This window comes from Nematolebias whitei, chromosome 8 (genome assembly GCF_014905685.2).
Source record: "Nematolebias whitei isolate Nwh7 chromosome 8, NemWhi1, whole genome shotgun sequence".
Classification (NCBI taxonomy): domain Eukaryota; kingdom Metazoa; phylum Chordata; class Actinopteri; order Cyprinodontiformes; family Rivulidae; genus Nematolebias; species Nematolebias whitei.
In genome coordinates, this window is record NC_056505.1 from 30,665,783 (window position 1) to 30,682,838 (window position 17,056).

The 17,056-nt window shown below is 41.7% G+C and overlaps 2 protein-coding genes across 2 annotated transcripts in view; one reads left to right on the plus strand and one right to left on the minus strand.

Moving 5' to 3' along the window:
* rimbp2b (RIMS binding protein 2b) overlaps nt 1-17,056 on the plus strand; it is a 200,827-nt gene that overhangs the window by 127,552 nt on the left and 56,219 nt on the right. The window lies entirely within an intron of this gene.
* Nucleotides 5,434-8,057, minus strand: fzd10 (frizzled class receptor 10). The gene is given in 2 exon segments (XM_037681178.1): nt 5,434-7,710; nt 7,828-8,057. Coding segments are annotated over 2 exon segments (1,872 nt in total). The 5' UTR covers nt 7,953-8,057; the 3' UTR covers nt 5,434-5,963.

Here is a 17,056-nt window from a genome sequence, read left to right on the forward strand (position 1 = left end):
TATATATATATATATATATATTCTTCTGTTCCTTCCATCAGTCTTGTCGCTGGATTTGTAACATCACTGACAAACATGAATGAATCTATACACTAAAAGATGTGCGCTCAAGTACGCAATTTCTCTCCTACAAAGGAGTCAAAAGTCATCTGTTTCTTAAAATGATCAGAACTCTTAGAGGTGAGGATTAAAAGGGTGGCAGACTAAAGCTAACACACCATGGAAATACATCTCACTTCAGACCAACAACGCAATGTTTACTTCTTTCTAAACGCACAATCTTTTCTCTGTCACGCTGAAGCCCAGTGGTGCCGCCGCCACCACTTGTACTACTTTCCTTTCGTCTGACACGTCTGTGTTGAACGCATCACATCTGAGCCATGACAGTAGAGAGGATGCATCTCCACGGCCTACATTCATTGTAAAATAAATAAATAAATACATCTTGAATTAGGTTTATAGAGTCTCGTATATGACGTTGCTTCATGCACTATTATATTAAAAACAAAGATGAATATCAAAAGCTGTGCGTGAAAATCTAAAATGCAAACATTCCATTGTAGAAAGCAATTGTCTTCTGCTTCCATTTTGTCCCTCTCTTCCTTAAAATATCCAACAATGCAGTGGAAGGTTTACTTAATTTATGGCTTAATAGAATATTCTGGCCATGATTCTGAGGAAAAGTTGTAAATAATGATTATTTTACTTGTTGAAGATAGCCATTTGAAAGACCTTAGGTTGGACTAACCGAGTAACGTTCAGCAGGACCGACAGGCGAAGTCAGATGAACCACTCAGTTGTGAAAGTTTTAAATCTAATGCCAAAGTATTAGATGGCCTAAGAGAACTGTTGAATTTCTCACCATTTATTGGAGTTCAAGCTCTCACTTGCAACGTGCAAACAAGCCAAAACCAAACCCAACGAAAAAAATAAATGAATCAAGTCTCGTAAGGACAAGGCTCCGTACTTTGGTCCTCGGAGGAAGTGCGCTGCTAACCCTGCTTGTATGTGGGGGGAGTGTCTGTTTGCACAGGTCTCTGTCAGTTAACACTAATCTGCCTGATCTCCACCTCAAAGTCACTCACTCCTCCACATGCAAATAAACATATTCAGGCTTCTTTCAGACCAAAGCCACTATCAAACACTTGTTTGATCAGCAGAGAGGGCCTGTGAGCCACTTCATTATGCATGTGAAAAAAGGCAAAGAGAAACACATTGTTGCTGGGGTTTATGTAATTATCCTCACCTTTAGCAGCGACTGGGAACAATTATCACCACAGCAGACCCATGTGTGTGTGTGTGGGTGTGTGTGTTGCAGATCATGCATATACATTGCACACTTTGTCCTAGATTCTATTCTGTGTATAAATACAGAGCATGAAGCCCACCCCCACATCCTAACCATAAACCACAGAACTCTGGATTTATGAACCAGAAGAACGTTGGATATGGGAGAACATGCTCTTTGCTTTCTATGATAAAATGTTACTGTGAAACTTTAGTCCTCTTATTTTGCGACCAGCGTTTTCCTGATTTTATTTATTTTTTGACTTTGTAGAAAATGTTTGCGTACCAACTTCTGCTAAAAAAAAAAACCAAAACATCAATTCAATTCAGTTTATTTATATACTGTAGCACCAAGTCACAACAGAAGTCATCTCAGGTCGCTGAACAGAAACATTCATACATAAAAATAATAATTTAGCATTATTTATCCGAGGAGCAGACTGCTTTCAATTTAACTCCGTCGCAGAACTGTCATCTTGAGCAAGCATGAAGGCGACAGTGGGAAGGAAAAACTCCCTCATGTGGAAGAAACTTTTAGCAGAACCAGGTTTAGGACAAGTGGCCATTTGCTTCGACTGGCCATTCATACAATACTATTTATTCAGGAGATGGGTGCCATGACTTTTGCTTTAACACTTATCAAATTTTTTTTACAAATGTTTTCTTTATAAATACAGTGAGAGCTCACTACTTTATTAAAAAAATATTTTTTAATTTTTTAACTTTGAACAAGGCTTTTGTTACTGTGGTTACTGTCCTGCAACATTTAGGTTTCGTGTAGCCATAGCTACTTTTGGCTTTTAGCTACAGTTATGCAACTTGGAGCTGTAAGGGGAGTGGTGGTGCAGAGGTTAGAGAAGGTGAGCATGTGATCAGAAGGTTGCTGGTTCGACCCCCTGGACCGACAACATCAAAATGTGGATGAGAAAGGTGAAACACGCACACCTGTCTCCACCCTCATTTGCCCCACTCTGGGCCCTTGAGCAAGGCCCTTAACCCCCACCATCTGCTCTCCTGGACGCACTAGATAGCAGCTCTCTGCTCCACACAGAGGGCTGTGGTAGCTCAGTGGTCTGTGGTTGCATCAGGAAGGGCATCCGGCATAAAAATAACTGCCAAATCTTCATGTGAGTTAGTTCGCTGTGGTGAAGCTTGAAGGGAGCAGCCGAAAGATGGAAAAAAAACCTGCTTTGTTTGAGCTGTAGCTTCAATTCTGCAATTTTTTTAGCTTATAGCTAGCCTTCTGCTACGTTTATATCTGCTTATGCTACTTTTATCTTCCATTCTGCTACTTTGAGTTTTGGCTAGCTGTTTCTTTTCGCTGACGTTTTGCCCATTTTATTTTTCTAGCTAGCATTTTGCTTTTGAGTGTATTCCTTCTTTTAAATAATACTATGCTTCTTTTAGCTTGAACTCATTTTCAGCTTCTTCATCAAATTTCAAGTCATTCAGCACTTCACTGCATTTTCACAGAAAACACCACTTCTTTAGTTCAAAGTTATTTATTTAAGAACAGGCTGATTCATTAGTTTTGGTGCTCTGACTTCTTCATCATCACAGCCAGATGAGTCAGAGGTCCCACAGAAGACGAGCTTTTCTTTTGTAGCCGCTGACAATTTAAGGAACAGTGCTGCGAGAATCACTGAGGGTCACTGAAAGTATACATTTCAGAGACGACCCAAACTCCCCCGAACGCTGTGAACAAATTCCTTTGTGTATGCGTCGAGTGTGCACGTGTGCGTCATGTTGGAGCTGATGATTTTGAGAGACAGAGCAGCGCCTTCAGAGCAGACAAGCCTCAACTAGTAAACAGGTGCTGCAGGAGCAGCTGAGGATGAGGACATGGGGCGTCTCCACCAAGTGTGATCAAAGACGAGTTGCCTCAGCCGTCAGTCATCCCAGCAGCTTGATTTATGCCACAGAGCTGCAGACTTTTATGATGGTGGCAAAGCAGATAAAGAACACAGAAGGACATTGGTCCCATCAAATCCCTGCGTAAACCACTGAGAACACATACAGTTAAGAGATGTTTATTATTATTATTATTATAGAAACAAAGTATTGACTGATCATAATGATGCTTTAAGGCATGCAGAGGTGCTTTAATTGTTTTGCAATAGTTTTATCTTTGTACACTGCTCTATACTTGAGATTAGTTAGAAAGTGAAAAGCTAAAACATCAGCTTAAATCAATGATGAGAGTTTTAATGTTCTTTACAAGCAAAAGCCTCACATCATAACCTGAAGCTGGTTGTGGTTTCTGTTTAGCATATGCTGCCAATTATTATTTTATTTCCAGATATGCTGGTTTACATTGATCCATCAGCATACAGTCACATTGTTGAAATAGGATAATCCCATCAAAAGATGAGTCCTTGGCAAGGAAACATTTAACACTCATCGACACGAGACGTTTTTCTTCTAATCTGCTATAAAACACTTGAAAACAAGTAATCTGATGGAATAAGATCTTTTTTTTTTAAAGTCTGAGCACAATTGACCACCTAAAGAGACTTCCCAGCAGTAGTATATGTGCTTGCTCTGAGCAGGATCCTTTTTCTCCTTTGAAGAAAGGAGACGAAGATAAGGCCTGGAGAGGGGTGGTAACTGTCATTTATATTTACAGCCTCGCTGCACACCTCGGGGGCTGTTATCCAGGTGGCCTCTGTTGAGGCTCTCAGAGAGCTCACACCTTTTTTTGTTGCAACTCAGAGTATCAATAGACACAGGCTGACTTTGATTCAGCCACATAGAGGTTGAGTCATGCGCTTTGTGACTGTTAAAACTGGTTGGGTCGGCGTTGCAACTCGAATGGCCGCAGGGATGAAGAAATGCTACTTTTCAGAAACTTCAATAAACCATAAGAGAACTTCCAAACATAAGGTGTTTAAACTTTTTTTTTTTCCTGCCCCTCTTCCTTTTATTGGAACAATAAAAAAAAAAAATTGAATTCCCTATTTTTTTTTTCATCCTTGGTGATTCTGACAACTTTTCAGTGCGTGCTGTTTAGGGGTTGACATCTGAATTAGGCCTTTGGCACAGCACTGTCAATACAAAAATCAACTGCTCTCCTAGATTCAAAGCGAGACTTGTGCTCCTTAAAATAAAAATAATGTAAGAATTATTTAACACAGAAATCTCCTGATGTCAGACCATGTGTAAAATTTGCTGTTGTTGTTTAAAGAAATAAGTATAATCCAAGTTCTCCTAAAACTGCTGCTGCTGAGTCGACCGACAGATATTCTGTATTTTGTGTACTCTTCTTGGGTGAACCATTGAAATGGTCTAATCCAGTCCTGAGTGAGCTGGATTATTGGATAAACACCTCACAGTATGGACCAACAGCACAGCCAGAAACGAAGAACAAGTGTTAAGATCAGATGAAAAACTACAACAAGGCCAACGCTCTACAAGGACTCTCATAAAGGAAGTTATTAGTTTAAAACGAACATTGAAAAAGATTTAAATAACACTAAAACAGAAGGATAAAGCAAGGATTTCATTGGGATAAAATGTTTTCTTTTTTGACTGTTAGCACTAAAAACATCCCTTCACTTCATGTGAACTTACAGTAAATAAATGTTTAAAATAAACACAAATTAAATATGTAAAAACTTGTTCTATATTTAAATGTACAGCCGTGAATTACCCTTTTTTCTGTAATTTTTTTTTCAAATGAATAAAAAATACAACTTTTCCATTTATAATTTTGCAAATAACATCAGCTATTTGACTTTATTGATTACTTTTAGAATTAACACGTCTTCATTTTTAGAAAACGTCTTATGTTTTTGTACTTTCAGTTTTATTTTTGTTACACGGGACGTTTAGAGCTCACCCTTTCTGATCTTGTCTGAAATGCAAATCATTTTTGTTGATTTTTTTTTTTTTATCACATTTGTTTCCCCCAGATATTCTTCACGATTAAAGTAAATTTGATTTAGTTTTTAAATCATGAAACAAAAATAAAAGTGATGGTTCTGAAAAAAAAAAAAAAAAACGAGAAGAGAAGCTAAAAAAACGCGTAAAGACAAATCACTCCAGAGATTCCAGCTTTGCGACAACACATTTAAAACTAGAACGTTTATTTTTTTTCTATAAAATCTCTTTTTTTTTTTTTTAGAAACATACACAAACACTTCCTTGTGCTATAAAATAGCAAAGAAAAGAAAAAAGCAGAAACACTGTGAACATTTTTTTTTCAATAAAGGGTACTTGATTAATTTATGACATGGACTCGCTTCACAACGGGGCATTTGGGAAGGTCTCAGCGCCGTTCAGCAGCTGCTTCAGTCCAGTTTAAACACATGACACCGCCTGGATTTCCATTAAAAAGCCCAGAAACAACAGTCATCTCTCCGACTATTGTCTGAAATGTGTCACCAGCCAGAAAGGAAAACAACTATTGCACATAATTCAAGTAACGCAAATCCAAAAGGTTTTTGTCTCTGGAACAATACCATTTTTTAAAATCCATGTTTTCAAAAAGAACAAGAGTGAAGCAGAGTTTGCTCAAACAAAACCTGCTCTTGTTGCATGACATGGCTGAAAGCACAAAAACCAAGCGTGTGTTCTCAGTGCACGATGCATAAATAAAGCATTTGATTCTTTTTTGATGGCTTTCTGATCGATCAGAAGTCCTGCTTTTTTTGGGTTCGTACACAGTGAGAACCAGCTCATACGCATGTCGGAGGGGGTCGGGTGGGCTCGTACTTCGTGTTGTGCCCTTTGAGAGACGGGTGAGGTTTCATGTAGGGCCTGCTGCTGGTGAAGACGCTGGCAGCCTTCCTCCTCGTCCTCTTCTTCAGCTTCCTACTGAACACGTTCTGCCACGACTGCAGCGTCTTTGAGGTCCAGATCCACATCCCGCTGGTGATGCCGACCACCAGCAGCATGAAGATCTTCACCATGAAGATCTCCACGGCGGGGATCGAAGCCTTCATGACGCACTCGTCCGAGTCCGGCTCGCTGCTTTCCGTGCACTTCTGCTCCGCGGCGAGGATGCGCCAGTAGTCCATGTTGAGCCTCTCATAGAAGTAGCAGGCGATGACGCAGGTGGCTGGGACGGTGTAGAGCACCGAGAAGATGCCGATGCGGACCATCAGCTTCTCTAGCTTGTCCGTGTTCTCGCCCTCGGTTTTCATTATCTTCCTTATGTGGAAGAGGGCCACAAAGCCAGACAGCAGGAACGACGTGCCGATGATGAGATAGCAGGAGAGGGGAATGAGCACGAAGCCGGTCAGCGCTTTCACATCCATGCTTCCCACGTAGCAGACGCCTGTTAGCTCATCCCCGGCCACCTTCCTCATCACCAGGATCATGATGGTCTTCACAGCTGGGATGGCCCATGCGGCCAGGTGAAAGTAGCTGCTGTTGGCCTCAATGGCCTCGTGGCCCCACTTCTTTCCTGCAGCTAGAAACCAAGTCAGGGTCAGGATAACCCACCAGAGGGAGCTGGCCATGCCAAAGTAATACAGGATGAGGAAGACAATGGTGCAGCCCGTGCTCTCCAGACCTTCTTGGATGATATACTGCACCCCGTTGTCCCTGTCACAGGCTATTCTGTCAGCTCCCACCAAAAGTCGAACGAGATAGCCCACAGAGTAAACACAGTAAGACATGGAGAGAAAGATGATTGGCCGCTCAGGGTATTTGAATCTCTGTGGGTCAATGAGGAACGTGAGAACAGTGAAGGCACTCGAGACAAAGCAGAGGATGGACCAGATGGCCATCCACACCAGAGAGAACTGCTTGTCCCCCTGACTCCAATACACATCCACTTTTGAGTAGCACTTTGGGGCACATGACTCACTTTTTTCCACAAAGTGGAACTTGCCAGGGTTGCTGCAGGTCTGTTTGCTGCCACCGCTGTCCTTAAGGTGCAGGTCGTGTCCACTCAGGGGCCGCTGGGGCCTGAACTCTGGAGGCTGGGTGTGGGACACTTTGGGGGGCTCATCAGAACCGTTGTTGGGCGCCTCCATGCACAGATTGTTGGGGTCATTTTTGGTGGGAAGACGGGAGCAGTCTAGGGAGTCAGGCCAGGGGAAGTTGAACCTCTCCAGAATGGGCGAGCACTTCAGCTTGACCTGCTCGCACATGACTCGGCATGCCGGGATAGGGTTGGACACCTGCTCCGTGCACATTGGAGCGTACAGCGAACACAGGAAGAACTTGAGGTGACTGTGACACCCGTACTGTATAAGTGTGGAAAATTCCTGCAGCTTTATGGCCGCCTCTTTTTGATCATCATGTCCCATGAGGTTTGGCATGCGGGTCATGTTGTAGCCGATGTCTTTACATTGGGGGATGCTTATATGCTGACATCTCCCCTCTCCTGACCAGTCAGGGTCTATGGAGCTGATAGCTGAGGTGTCGCTGCTCCACAGCACCAGCAGCACTGGGATGAGGATCAATGAACACATCCTCCCCGCTCAGTTTGAAGAAAAACAGTCCAAAATGTACCTCAGCCACAAAAAAAGGCAGGTTTCTTGCATTACAAAGTGACGGAAAGCTGCTGCTGGAAGTTAGAAAGGGAAAAACTTACTCAGTTATTTTGTTGCAACGCATTTCTCCCTTTCACTTTAGAGTTGTGGAGTTGAATAAAGGCAGAAATCCCGCGATGGAACGCAAATGCTTCCTGGCTGTAAGCGCACTGTCAGGTCCATGCTGCTCACTTTGGCTTGGAGCTACGCGGGTAAACCAAAAAGAAAAAACAAAAGGAACGAAAGAAAGAAACTCCTCTGATTAGTTTCTTTGTTTTGTTTCCAAACAGCTCCCACTGATCCCCTTCTTTTAAGATCGGATCTTTGAGGAAACAACTTGAAAAGAACAAGAACTAAAAAAAAAAAAAGTCTTTCTCTTCCAGCCTTTTTACGCAAGACTGTGCGCAAAGGCGCCGGAAACAATGCGCCAACAACAAACTGGGAACGAGTCAGATAAGAATCCCGGTGTGTGTCCCAGAAAGACAGGATCACTCCTCGCTCCCTCCCGGGGCGGGCGGGCTGTGGGTGCGCGTGGTGGTGGAGCTCGTCTGAGCTGGTCGGAGCCTCCGTCCCAGTCTAACCTGCCAAAAAGATCCGCCTTCAAACAGCTGCTTTGCATAAGAAAGATGACACCGACACGCGGATTATTTCCCCAACGCGCGGAACTGCTCGCTCGTTGCTGCAAACTTGCCTCTCTCTCTGTTTGGACGGAAAAACTTTCACAACCAAATGAGCGCGATCCACAACGCGTTGCGCGCACACTGTGACTGAGTTGGAGATGAATGAGAAGGTGTCTGTTCAGTGTGCATGCATGTCTGTTAGCAAAATATCTCACGAACCACTTGGCGAAATTTAGTCAAACTTACAGAAAAGGTTGAATTGATTTGCGTCTACAGCTGATTAACTTGTGAGGCCAATCCGTGACAAGATGGCCGCCACAACCAACTGATCTTAAAAACACCAAAATTGCTATAAGTCAGTCATCTTGACAGATATTAGTCTATGGTTTGGGGTGGTAGTAACTGAGACTTATCCACAAAACAAGGCCTGAGCAGGAAACAGACTGCACAATATATGATTTTTAAAAAATCACTAATAACTGATTGGAGTCAACTCTTTTACTGTTAGCAAAATATCTCACAAACCTGAGGCTGTATGATAAGGAATGTTTCAGGAAATAATCACTGGATGCACATCTACAAATAAATAGCTTTTGATGCCAAACTAAGATGGCTACCACAACTCAACACGTGAAAACACGATTCATTTCAGTTATTTTAATAGTTGTTGCAGAAAAAAAACCGATGTGGTGATAACTGAGGCTCAAATGCCACACCTGAAGGATCTTTGCTTAAAAACTTCAGCATTACTTTTTGGAGTCATGTTTGTCTGTTGGCAACATCTGTCATAAACCTCTGGGCTGCCTTTAAGGAGACTTTCAGGAACCAATCTTTTGTTGTACATCGACAACTGATCAACTTTTAGAGTCAATCCAATTGAAGATGGCCGCCAAAGCTACATGACATTAGCCAACACAGAAATGTCTTTAAGTCCATCAGTTTTGCAGATATTGAGCTAAAATTTGATGTGGTAGTATAGGCCTGTCGCGATAAACAATAAATCAATTAAACGCATGATAATCAATAAAGCCGATTTTCATTTATCAGCTTTATTGTTTCTTCGTGTCTCTCTTTCTACTGAAGACACTGGATGACAAAAGGCTCAACTCCGATGCTCTTCACCGAACCCTCCCTTTCTCTTTTCCCTTTAAAATCCATTTTAACTGTTCAAAATCACATTTTTGGATCGCTAAAAGCAGCTAAACTGAGAAGCTAAGCTGCGAGCTAAGCTAACAGGCCTACCTCGGGGAAAAAACCTCCGTCTTGTCGAAGCTCTAAAATTCACGGTTGAAACCTGTGCCTTCATGTAAAAAGTTGTTTTTCTCTGAAAAAATAAGCTGAGAACTTGTTTACTGATATTTTTTATTAAAAGCTTTGTGTGAAAATGCTATGCTAAAGAGCTCAAATCACACAGAGTGTCCGTCGTTTTGAGAACCAAAAAATAAATTAAAAAAGAGGAGAGACAGCCCTTATCACGTCAAGGGGTCTCCCTCCCATTTTTCTTAAAGAGACGCTGCTAGCTCCCTCACTATCTATCCTTCTGTTCGAACAGTCTTATACTGCCATCCGGTGGTCAAAAAAGGTTCTACACTCAAAAATTTACGAATATTTCTTCTTAAATTTGACAATACCAATTATTGTCAAATTTAAAACAATATTATCGTTTATCACAATAATTTCTGAGACGAGTAATCGCCCAGCAAAATTTGTTATCGTGACAGGCCTAGGTGAGAGTCATGCACAACACATCCTCTGCGCCATCTTGCATAATTTAGGATTTGACCAAAGTGGCAACAACTAGTTGGTGCGTGATAAGCCTTTATGTTTGTTGTGGATTGTAGTATAAGGAGACCAAAAGTTACAAAACCAGTTATGTGTTTTCTCCCACAGTGGATTCATCAGTTCATCCTCTATCTGGAGGTGTGCGATCAAATCCTAAATACAGAAAATAAGGCCGTTTATTAAAGTGCATGCAGGCGTAGAGCCTGTTCAGAATTCAGCATCGCAGGGATCGGCCTGTTCTTGCCAAAAAAAAAAAACTTTCTTGCTGCTCAATTCAACAACACCTTGCAGTCATTTCCTGTCCTTTTCTCACTGAAGGAAGTTGTGCAGCAAACAAACAAGAAGGCTACATTCCTTCTGAAAATGTCAGCCTTAATGCGGTGATATCGCTCCACCAGAGAGGCCAGCTGGCATCAATAATTCAGCCGCCCCTTAGCCGTTCTTACAGTGACATCTGTATTTCTCTTCCAGATGTGGGCAGTCTTAGTGTTCTCCTTGTTTTGCTCAGAGGTCCACCTCTGTGCCACATTAGGAACTATAAATAAACTATTAAAGCAGCCCATGTTGTTTTTGACAATCTTTTGTTTGTTCTGAAACTGGTCAGCCTGAGAATATATTCCTAAATGTTGATGGGAAACGACTGATGTTACTCTCGTCTCCAGCACGTCGAGCTGAAGACTCATGGCCCATGTTATGAATGTAATGGATCTGTGATATAGCTATTCTACCTGTATTAGAACTGGGCCCACCTGCATTTCACTGAGCTGTTGGCAGCAAATGGTGTTCACGAGGCAGTTTCTGAAATGTCTTGAAACATTTCACCTGCATGGTGACGCAGTTGGTAGAGCTGCTGCCTCTCAGCAAGAAGATTGTCGGATCAAATCCCGGCCAGGGAACTGTTCAGGGTGTAGTTTGCATGTTCTCTCCGTGCATGTGTGGGTTTTCTCCAGGTACTCCGGTTTCCTCCCACAGACCAAAAACATGCACGTTAGGCTGATTGGTAACTCTAAATTGTCTCTAGGTGTGAGTGAGAGTGAATGATTGTTTGTCTCTATGTGTCCCTGTGATGGACTGGAGACCTGTCCAGGTGTCCCCTGCCTCCCATGGTAACTGCATATGGACACCAGTGACCCCCATGATCCAAAAAGGAATAAGTGGGGAAAGATAATGGATGGATGGATGGACAGTCACAGAGTTGTTGCAGGTGTCTCAAACCCAACTTGAATGCTTCTCAATTTAGTTTCTGTAATTCAAAAGAACCAAAACTGCTTTTTTTACTAATATGGATGCAGACTCTTTATCAGTTTTAATTCATATTTTGCTGGGAGTTTGCACACGTATGTTGTTTACTGTAAATCCAAAAGAAAATGTGTGTTTTCTTGCATATTTTTGTTTTCAACTAGTCCTCAACAGCTGCAGCCCAGTGAGAAACTTTTTGTCCACACTTCTCATGGCAGTTAGACAACTGTGAAGAATCAATACTATATTTTCAGGTAATCTTTGATTTTACATGAAAAAACAAGATAAAAGATAAAAATGGGACTGACCAAACTGTTGCTGATGAACTTTCAGCCAAGTAAAGACTTCAGGGATCTGATTGTAAATAATGAGTATGAAGAGCTGTAGAAAATCTTCCTAGATGTAGATTTGTTTCTTTTTTATATATTCTTTGTGAATTTCAAAGTAAAATGTTAGGAGCTGTATGTTTGGATTTGGATTTTTTTAACTGATTTGACAGATTCTGTTAAAATATACTGCCACAAAACAGAGTTGCATTCGGGCCCAAAAAATCTGACCCGACCCGGCCCCAGCCCGTAGCCATAATTTCCGAACCCCACCCGACCCGACAAATTAACAGTAATTACAGGTCGGAACTTGAACTCCACCCCCCACCCCGACATTTTTAATTAAGCTTTGACTGCTTATATAGTGATTAACGGTCGGCAGACACATGGCTGAATAAAAAGGGCAGAAGATCGGAGCTGAGGGGGTGTTTGTCCTTTCATGGCTGTCAAAGTGCATTAAATCCCTGCTTCTGCCTGCATTCTGCATTATTCAGACATGGACCCTGCTCTGACATGTCTGCTTTGGGATCTCACCTGTTTGGGTTGTCGGCCGCGCCCATCCGCTGAATGCAGCAGCTGAACGTCCATTTAGGCAATGATTCTCTTCCTGGCAGTACCGGTAGTCCCATCTGAAACGTCACTGAACTTTATTTGACCTCTTTCAAGGCCGGTCAGCTTGCGGTGAAACGGCCGCGTGCGGCTGGTGATGTATGGCAAGCCATGTTGCCATATAATTGGATTGTATGAAAAGCTATGCCATATATTTGGCTCACCAGCCGCGCGCGTCCTCTGATGCAATCAAAAGCCCAACAACGACCTGATCCGCCCAGCCAGCACATTATAACAGCCCGGCCCAAATTCGAATCGGGCCGGGCCAGGCCAGGCCAGGCCAGGCTTTGGGCCCGTTTTAGAAATGACAGCTCTGCCACAAAATAATACATTAAAAACCACTGATAGAGATCAAGACAAATGGAATAAATGCTAATAGTGTGTCTTTTTAAAGTTTTTATTTTAATCAATAAGTTGAGTTTGTTCCCATGTATCTTTTTTGGAAAATAAAAAGGATTTTATATTTTATTTGACTATGTCATTGTCGGGTAAGTAACTAAATCATATTGCTCCTGAAAACTGAAACATAAGTCATATTTAAAAAAAAAAAAGAAAGGTGGATCATGGTAGGTCCTTGACAAGAGGTCTGTGTTTACTCATTTATGTTTTTGGCTCCTCACTGAGTTTGACACATCCAATGGCTCTTGGTCCCTGTGCATTGGGCATTAAAGCCCCAATAAGTGGCCCTTGTTGCTGCTCATAAGAAAAAGAGTGCACGTCAGTCCGTTCAGTGAGTGGAGCTCTTCTCTGCAGTTAGCAGGCGGTTCCTCGTCTCTGCTGCTGGCGGTCCAGCTTCCTTTCACCTTTCAGCCACTCGAAGAACAACATAAATGTGATGCATGTTCAATAATCCAGGTAGAAAATCTAAAACAGTTCAGGTTCTTTGGACAGATTAAAAAAAAAAAAACTTGTTGAAACGTTTCATCTTTAATCTATTTATGGATTAAATCCATCCATGGATTAAAGACGAAACATTTCAACCATTTTTTTTTCATCAAGTGTGTTTCCCTCATTATGACACAAACATCTGGACCTTGAATGCAGCCCCTTCTGAGTGGCATTTAGGTGTCGAGAAGTAAAACACAAAGATCGGGTTATAAAAAGTCTCAAGCGTAACAAATCAACAGCACAGATTGACCTTGATGGTTTCCTGTTGCCTTGCAGAAACTCCCAGCTCGTGCAGGGCAGCATGGCAGTGGAGAAAGAAAACACTTCACGGCTCGTTTTTTTTTTGTTGTTGGTCTGTTTTATGTCTGAGATCCTCCAGATCCTGCTCATGTTACCTTGTAAAAAAACATCCCAGCTGTAAGATTCATCACATAAACCTGGTTATGGTCTCCATCAAGGACAAAACACTGATCAAACGTAAACAGGAGAAAATTCTGCGCATTTTTTTAATCACTAAAGAGCTTTCAGAAATGTGTTGGGGCGAGATGAGAAACCTGGCACCGGCGTGCCTAAACGGTTTAAAGTGCAGCATATCTCAGCAGTGGCACTTCAGCTGTTACTGTTCAGTGTGTGGAGAGGCAGAATAAATATAGGAGGTATGAATACAGTTATGAACACAATACCCTCCGCCTATGCTGCACATGTGCTTCTCAGATTTCACACATCCAGCTGTTAACATTAGAGGAGGATTTGGTTTGAACACGGCGATAAAAATACTTTGTGACTGCTTTATGTTGCAACCATCCCACATTCAGTCATGATGTGGGCCTAATGTGTGCGGCGCTAACAAGGCTGTTGTGGTTACTTCATAATAATATGCAAACTATTTTCCATATACAAAAACGCTGTGATTTATGCTCTGACCCGTCACAAAGATATGAACAACAGCTGACATGCCTGCTCCATCCCTCCCGCTCCAGACGTGTAGAAACAGAACAAAAAGGGATGACAGCTTTAATTTGAAGAAGAAGAATGTAATGACAGCCCCCTCCCATACAACCAGGGTCAGTTCTTCTTGCCTGGTAAACCTCGTCATATTTAAAAGCAAATATGTGCCCTCATTATCACTGCCTTTAGTGGAATAAAGCTGACGAGATACAACAGTCAGACTAATCAGCAGACACTGGATTCCTGTGTGTTGTAATTCATCGCCTTTGTTCTTGATCTCATTCCTGTCTTTTCTCCAGACCCCCCCCCCCCTCCCTCCCTCCATCCTTTATCTTCTCTTTCATGACTGTTTTGCTGGTCATGATGATATGGCTTTGAAAAAGAGAAGAAAAGACGAGCAATCGTGCATGTCCAGCCTTTAACATCTGTAGCCTCGGTGGCTGCCACTGTCGCTTTTATGATGCTTTTTTTTTTTCCTCTTGCATGCTTTTTTTTCTCCACACACACACACACACATACACACACATGCCCTCCTCCCCTCCTACAGCTTGCTTTTACATGTGCAAAAACACACACGCGCTCCGTATGAACACACAGCAACTTTATCTCATCTGTGCAAGCACAACAGTGCAATGATGGAAAGCAGTGTGGCTCCATCTCTGAGAAATCAGCAACTGTGAGATAATTCTGTAACTAATAAAGTGAAAGGGAGGGCCCTTTGATGGCTGGAGCTGAAAAGATATTTTATTATTTGTGCATGCGTGTGTGTGTGAGTGTGTGTGTGGAATTTAAGATGTGTGATTCTATGGAGCGAGCGGGCTCCCCTGCTGCTAGGCTCTAGCTGGAAGCTGGCCCCCCTCTGGCTAATGTTATGGAGAATCGGCGGAATTTTATGGCTGTCTTTTTCCCTCAGCCCCTTTTTTCTTTTGTTCCCCTTTGAAGAATGACTTTAGACATTTTATTTACATATTTAACCATGGATGAAAGAAATGAAGGGTGAGCAACCAAAGCTCTTTTGGCTCTTGGGGGAATTCTGATCAGGAAACGTAAATAAATAAAATAAAGGTACCACGATTTTGTTTGCCCCGGCCGAAAATTTACATCCAGCATGCCACAAAGATGGTGACTTTTTTTTAATTTTTTTACTTTTTTAAGCTGAAGTCGTTCTTTTAGTGTAAACTGCTCACGCTGACTCATATCCACTGTATTTGTCTTTTAATTGCTGCTGCGTTCGCTGCTCCAACATGTGAGGTATGCCATGGCAGAGATGGGGGGACGTTTCAGACATGTTTGGCATTGTTGCTGGTGCTGAAAGGGCATGTTGATTAAATGTACGGGTGGGGTAGGCCTATAATCTTCTTAAGCAAGGCCCTCCTCTGCTCTTTCAGAGGGCACAATGAGAAGAAACAACACACTCAGTCGGAGGTGAGGCTATTTGTCCGCATGCCCTGCACATTGTTCAGGGATCCTGTTCTCCCTCCCGATCGCATGCATTCAGCGTTTAGCTCGAGATGATCCTATTTATCAACATAATCTGTTATTTTCGCTCTTATTGCCATTCAACACCGTGTTTTCACTAAAACTATATATTTGTGAAAACTACTGGATGACAAAGGAGCAACAAACTGAAACAAGTGAAGGCTTGAATAAAAAAAAAGAGGAGTTTTTATTGTTTGTATGCTACTTGCACAGATTGAATTTCATTGTTTGTGTTATGTCACATTTAAAATATGGTGGCTTTATAAAAGACAGTAGCTTGTGTTGAGAGCAGCATATTTTTTTGAAACACATATGAATCACAGAATTATTCCATTTTCTCTGAAGGAATGCGTATTTGCCACATTACGTGCAAAAGTTTCAAACTAAAAACTCACATGATCGGTTAGTGCTCAAAGTATGTTTTGGGAAAAACTTCCACCTACTGTTGCACCAAATTTTAGCTTTTTATCTGTAAATTTAACCAAGATAAAACCATTTTTGTAGTTGCTAAGATCAGTTAGCTGCGGTAGACATTTTAAGTCAGGTTGACTCCAAACTTTGATATTTTGTGATTATTTTCTGAGTTTCATCAAAATCTGTCCAGTAGTCAGTGGTGGACAAAGTACTCAACTCTAGTACTTAAGTAAAAATATTGACAGTCATGAGCAAATCTTACTCAACAACAAGTAAAAGTTGCTCAGGCAAAAGTTTACTCAAGTTAAAATACTGAAGGACTTACTTTTGAAAATACTTAAGTATTCAAAAGTAGAAATTATATTTTCTAATGTCAGTACATTGCTGTAATGTTTTGAGTAAATTTACAGAACCTTGTAACGCTCTGAAACCACCTGACGATGTATTCAAAAAAGTTCAAGACAAAAACAACTGGACTTTATTTGTAACAGAAGACGTTTCGCTCCTCATCCCAGGAGCTTTCAGATTGGTCATTTGCTGACACGCCTACTGGATTGATTGACAGGTTGAGTAGTGGAGCCGAGGTGTGGAAAAAATAAATGAGAGCTGTAAAAAAAAAAAGACTTGTACGACTTAATTCTCGTAATACTACGACTTTATTCTCATAATTTTATGGCTTTTTTTTTTTCTAGCGTGGTCTAAAGCTCCGTCGTAGGAGTGAAAGTCATAAGTTCCCCAAAACACAAATACTAAAGTAAAGATACCCAGAAAATGTACTTAAGTACAGTACTCAAGAAAAATGTACTCCATTACTGTCCATCACTGCCAGTAGTCCATGAGATTTTTTGCTAACAGGCAGCGTTGACTCCAATACTTAATGCCAAGAATCTCATACAATCTCTGAGTTCTCTATAAGATTCAGACACTAGCACGCTGAATTCAGCTCGATATCTGTAAAGCTGATTGAGTTACAACCAGTTTT